Below are 5,870 nucleotides of genomic sequence, written 5' to 3'. Positions count from 1 at the left end.
AGGGCGCGCGGCCGGGGGGCGTGGCCGGGGGCGTGTCCCCCCGCGGAGGCCCCGCCCCCCGCGCGCCGGCGCGGCGGCGCCTGCGAGGCCCGGCCCGTCCGACGTGGCAGCGGCTGCAGCGGCACCGAGCGCGGCCCGGCCCGGCCCCGCCGCCCCCGCCCCGCCCGCGCCCGCCCGGCCCCGCCATGGGCCACAACGACATCATGAACACCGCCGAGGACTTCGCCGACCAGGTGGGTGCCCGCCTAGCCCGTCCGCCTGCCTCCCCCCACCCAGCCCCGCTCCGCGCCGCCCGGGCGGCCTTTGTGGCGCTGGAGCCCAGGCCGGGATGGCGGCCGGGTCGCGGCCGCGCTCTGGTGGGTTCGTGGAGTCGTGGAGTGGTTTGGGTTGGAAGGGAGCTTGGGGATCGTCCGGTTCCACTCCCCTGCCGTGGGCAGGGACACCTTCCACTAGAGCGGGCTGCTCCAACCTGGCCTTGGACACTTCCAGGGATGGGGCACCCACAGCTTCTCTGGGAAGTCCATCCCAGCCCCTCACCACCCTCACAGGGAACAATTCCTATTATCTCATCTAAACCCTCTCTCTTTCCTCCTCTCTCCCTTGTCCTCTCGCTACACGCTCCTGTAAATAGTCCCTCTCCGTCTCTCCTGTAAGTTCCCTTCAAGGGGGAACTTCCCTTCCTGTAAGTTCCCTTCCAGTTCCCTCCGAGGGGACCCCGGCCCGGCTCAGGCCCGGGGGCCGCCCTTGCCCCCAAGGGAACGCGGCGGCTGCGCCTGGAAAGAGAGTTCTTGGGAATGGGGCTCCCTTCCCCCGGGAGGGAATAATGGGAAGGGGAGCAGGAATCTGAGCTGCCCTGGGCTCCGTGCGAGCCGTCTCGGCTGGCGAATGGGGCACAAAGGGGTGTGGGGAAGCAGGGTGAGGTGTTGGGGACAGGAGAGCGACCTGGTGATCTATCTGGCACGGTTAGATGGGATATTGGGAAGAAATTTTCCCCTGTGAGGTGGTGAGGCCCTGGCACAAGTTGCCCAGAGAAGCTGTGGCTGCCCCATCCCTGGAAGTGTCCAAGGCCAGGTTGTGCAGGGGTTGGAGCAACCTGGGATAGTGGAAAGTGTTCCTGCCCATGGCAGGGAGTTGGAATGAGGTGGTCTTTAAGGTCCCTTCCAACCCAAACCATTCTGTGGTTCTATGAAACCCTGACCCGTGTCTGGAAACCTGGAAAAGGCTCCTCAGCACCGTGTGCTGTGCTCAGGATCGGGGCAAAAGGAAAGCAAAGGAGCTGATGTTGTCTTGTAATCCTTCTCACGTTTGTTTCAGCGGAGGCCCGCACTGATTTCTCTGTTAAATAGAAGCTTGAGATCTCTTACCATATGTGAGAGCAGGATTGTTTTGAGTGTAAGTAGTTGCTCTGCTGGGGATGGTGTTGGAAAGATCTTCACAGTCATGGTGATTCATCTGATTGACAATGAGAGACAGCATCTAATCACATTCAGCAAATTCGCTGGAAAATCTGATTCTGCCTGGTTCTACAACTCTTCTGAATCAGTGTGAGTTGTGTGGAGCAAGATAACACGTCACAGCTCCAAGGGGGCTGTGCTGCCTCTGTGTCTCTAACTGATTTCACTGGGAAAACCTGTTCTGCACTTCCTCCCCACCCCCAGATGGAAGAAGGAAGACTGGATTTCGTGGCAGAGCTTCTTATGGTGTGTGGAGTGTCCAATTTAAGGGATGTCTGGATTATCTTGGTCATTCTCTGTTTACCTTGTCCTCTCGTCCCTTTTAGAGGAGAAAGTAAACTGTCACTGCAGTGTTCACATTACTTGCCAAAATTTACAATGCTTGTCCTGACCTTTTTATAACACCTCTCTATTTATTCCTGTGGGGTTATTTCTAGATGTCCTTAACACACCTTTTTTTCATACTACTGAAAGCTCTCTTGTCCAGCTCAAATGCAGTTTGCCTTCTCCTGAAATGAGCTTTAAATGGCACAAATTTATTTGTGCTTGACCACATCCTATTTAGAGATGAGTCTTTAGCTGCAGAATTTGGAATGTTTGCTACACTTGCCATCAGATTGCAAAATAGTTTTTATGGCATTCTGAGTAATAACTCCTGTGATAATTCTGCTTCTAAAGATCTGCCTGGTAGCTCTGTCAGGTCCTTTCAGTCCTGTCTATGCTGCTAAAACTCAGTATCACACCAGTGTAGGAGTGACTTGCTAAACAGTAACCTTTGGTATATATTGTGAAGTTAACACTTGGCATTACAGGAGCTGTTAGTTCATCTTGGGTTAAAAAAAAAAGTACTTGGAACATTTGGACTGAAGTTATGTTGAAACTCCCCTTGGTGGAGGCTGGACAATGGCTGTTCTGGGAGCTGAATGCATTCTCAGTGATATTCTTGCTTTCTCCACTCCCTGTACTAGTGCTCAAGACATAATGAGTCTTAATTTCTGTAACATAAAAGCCCTGTGGGAAAATGTTATAGCTAATTCCATGGCTTATCAGTAAATCCTGAATGTCTCTTACAAAGGCAAGAATAATCTGTTCCTTAAATTCAAACAGTAAATCTTAGCTTTTCTCAGATACTGTAATTTCCCTTTGAATTAGCAAATTATGCCCTAGATGCCAGGATACTCAGCTGTAATAAGTGGCTCTTAATCCAGAGGTGAACTAGTGCACTGAAGGCACAGTCTTACAGGCAGCTAAGCTTGCCAGACAGCCAGCTGTCAGTGAAAGGGGTTGTCCTACTTCTCCTGAGGCTATGTCCCCCTTTTCTCTCTCACCAGCACTTCTGTCACTGGACTGGAGAGCTGAACTGGCAGGAAGAAGAAAAACTGAGTTTATTTTTTCTGTTGGTTCAGTTCTCTCAGTGTTTGGGTCGAGGGAGCAGCAATGCTTGTGGTGGGATTGTTGCTCAGGGGCTGCTCAGAGCTTAGGAATTCCCCAGGGCTGCAGTGGAGGAGACACTGTAACACCAGCCCAGTGTTATTAATTAAGTAATTCACATGCTCAGGAATTAAGTCCTTTTTTAGTGATTCTTGTTAAAATATTACATGCTGAGCTCTTCAGTGCAGTCACCATGTGCTGCTGAGAGGATCATACTGAAAATAGCTGTATCTGGGGCCTGCACTGAGAGTTTAGGGTTGTCTCTCCTTTGTAATCCCTTTGTAAGAGGGAGCAGATCCCGGGCAACTTTTGTAGTGTCTGTAAGAATAATCTTTAGGAATGTGGGTGCCTGGTATTTCTGCTGTTCTAAAAAAAAATTTATGGACAAAAATGCAAGGAAACTATGGAGGCATTGTAGTGCAGGGAAAGGGCTGTCAGGGCTGGGGGGAATTTATTTAATTTTTCAACATAAATTCTGGTGTATCTTGTTCAGATAATTCTAACATAGAATCACAGAATGGTTTGGGTTGGAAGGGACCTTAAAGTTCATCCAGTTCTACTCCCTGCCATGGCCAGGGACACCTTCCATTATCCCAGGTTGCTCCAAGCTGTGTCCAGTCTGGCCTTGGACACTTCCAGGGATGGGGTAGCCACAGCTTCTCTGGGCAACCTGTGCCAGGGCCTCACCACCCTCACAGGAGAGAATTCCTTCCTAATATCTAACCTAAATTTCCCATCTTTCAGTTGGAACTCCTTGTCCTCAAAATGCTACTTTGCAGGTAACAGAAGGGAGAAGAAAACATTTCATTTCTAGTCTGAACTTCACATGTGTTAGATTAAAAAAATTAATTTTGAAATGTTCTCTAGAACTTAGTCATGTCAGTGCACTGATCCTTTATCATTATAAGCCAAATAGCCTATTCTGGTTAGGCTGGGAAAAAAATCTTCCCATGGAGAGTGATAGTAAAATGCAATAAGTGGAAAAATCCCATTTTAAAGATTTCATTAATAAATAGCCTTTTGGGAAAGGGAATTGGTATAAAGCACACTTTAAAATTGAAAAGCACTGACATGAGAAATCTGCCTGCAATTAAAAACCTGATGAAGATTGCTGGCAACGTTCTAGCAGGTCAGAGCTCTCTTCCTCCCTTTGGAAATAAGTGGGAAAGCCTCTTGTTCCCAGTTCTGACAAATGATTTGTAGACATTGACCTAATGAATGTGATGGACGTCGCTGTCCTTGTCATTTTTGGGTGGGATCTCTTGAAGTCGATGTATTCAGGTTGGTGAAAGGAAGTGATTTTTCTCTCTGCCACAGGATTCAGCATCCTCTTCCAGGAAAAATGTGTAGTGTCCCAGACTGCCAGAGGCATCTCTCCTCTCAGAACAAACCAATCTCTTAAAATACAAGCTCAATACTTGAGATATGCCTTTATCAGGAGCTCCAGACCAATGATGCTGTGCAGGTCACCAGGGTTTCTGTGTAGATGAGCAGAGTGCTGTTCCTCACCAGGATCAGAACTTCCTGATCCAAGAACACACACACACACAGAAAAGGCTTCTGTACTTGGACAGGACACAGCTTGGTGACAGCAAGAATTCCCAACTCCTGGCTTTGTATTGGTCTTAAACTACCTGTAATTATGCTACAGTATATATACTTTTACTGAAACAGACTGGACTGTCAGCAGATTTAAACAGTTGGAGGTGGGGTCAAAATGAGTCACTTTTGAGTTACCTCTCTTTTGGTCAGGCTTTTATGGGTTTGAGTATTTCAAGCCTCCTTTTGAAAAATGGGGTTTGAGCAGAGATTTGATTTAGGGATCCCTGGATCATCTTGTACATCTTTGCTTGTTCAACTTAAAGGAGCATTTAAATCTATCTTTGCCTTTCTAATCCCATTAGGGGGGGAAGTGGCAACACAAAGCCCCTCTGGCATATGTCAGTGAGTTGGCTGCCAGCACAGAACCAGCTGTTCTTCTTTAAAATAGTTTTATTTAGCATTCTCTTGTGTTTTCTCCTCTTCCAAGGAGGCAGCACATGGAAAGAGCAGTTGATGCAAAGCCCACAGCAGAATAAGCCATTTAATTATTTGATGTCACGAGTTTAGTGGTGCCACCTCCATCAGTCGCAGCAGTTTTGGTTTGGGGTATTTACCCAAATAAATTAGGGTGTTATGGGTATTGTGCTCAGTGGAGGGTGTGTTTCTAGTCCCATTTTTTAGCTGCAGATCTTTCACTACAGAGTTTCCTGTATGTGCTGCTTTATCTGTGTGAATCACAAAGGAAGTGGTCTTGGGGTGCAGCTTTTGACCCACATCTTGCTGGTGATGTGCAGGGACTGGTACTGTTAATTCAGTTCCACTTCTGGAGATCTCATGTTTCATATAACTTACTCCATCCTTAGTTAAATTAGTTGGGTGATTTATACCCAGATCCTCCAATTGTAAAATCACTTGATGTCCGTTACATTCTCTTCCTGTAGTCTTGGTGTAATTGTTCTCTTCCTTTCTCTCTGGATCTCCATGGCCAGTGGTTCCTTTGGCTTGGATTTTTAGCCTGTTTCTGAAGCTTATTTAAGCTTGCTGTGTACAGGGGGTTCAACTTGAGTGTAGCTCAGTAACTGCAGCTCCATGAGCTGTGGGTGTCCACAGATGATGTGTGTCAGGAGGTTGCTCAGCACTGGAGCTGCCATAGGCTTGGCCTTTCTGACTTGTCTGGAGCTGATTGGATGTGTGCACTCATGTTTAATGGGCAGTGTTGAATTCCCTCTGTTTGCCAAGAGAACGGATAAATGTTAAATGTCTTCATGGATCCTTCACCTGGACAGTTGTTTGGTTTCGGGGAAGTGGAAGATGAGATCAGCTCATCATGACTTCAAACCAGCAAAGATGAGGCCTGGAGGCAGATGTTTGCTGCTTTTTTCAGCCTTTCCACAGCACTGCTGTGGAAACAGCAGCAGATAACCCAGGTTATCTGTTCTGTAT

At 47.8% G+C, this 5,870-nt stretch overlaps 1 protein-coding gene across 2 annotated transcripts in view; it reads left to right on the top strand.

Annotated features, from left to right (window-relative positions):
* The first annotated feature begins 147 nt into the window (after nt 1-147).
* Nucleotides 148-5,870, top strand: part of SURF4 (surfeit 4) — a 13,842-nt gene continuing 8,119 nt past the window's right edge. The window contains exons 1-2 of one of the 2 annotated variants that reach the window (XM_017809997.1): nt 162-233; nt 1,315-1,392. In XM_017809997.1, coding sequence (XP_017665486.1) covers nt 186-233; nt 1,315-1,392 — 126 coding nt within the window. In that variant the 5' untranslated portion in view covers nt 162-185. Of the gene's footprint in view, nt 234-1,314; nt 1,393-5,870 lie in introns of both variants that reach the window. The other variant, XM_017809998.1, reaches the window with a different exon arrangement.

Source organism: Lepidothrix coronata, unplaced genomic scaffold (genome assembly GCF_001604755.1).
Source record: "Lepidothrix coronata isolate B3197 unplaced genomic scaffold, Lepidothrix_coronata-1.0 Scaffold28, whole genome shotgun sequence".
Lineage (NCBI taxonomy): Eukaryota > Metazoa > Chordata > Aves > Passeriformes > Pipridae > Lepidothrix > Lepidothrix coronata.
This window is presented reverse-complemented; position numbering and strand designations above follow the sequence as displayed.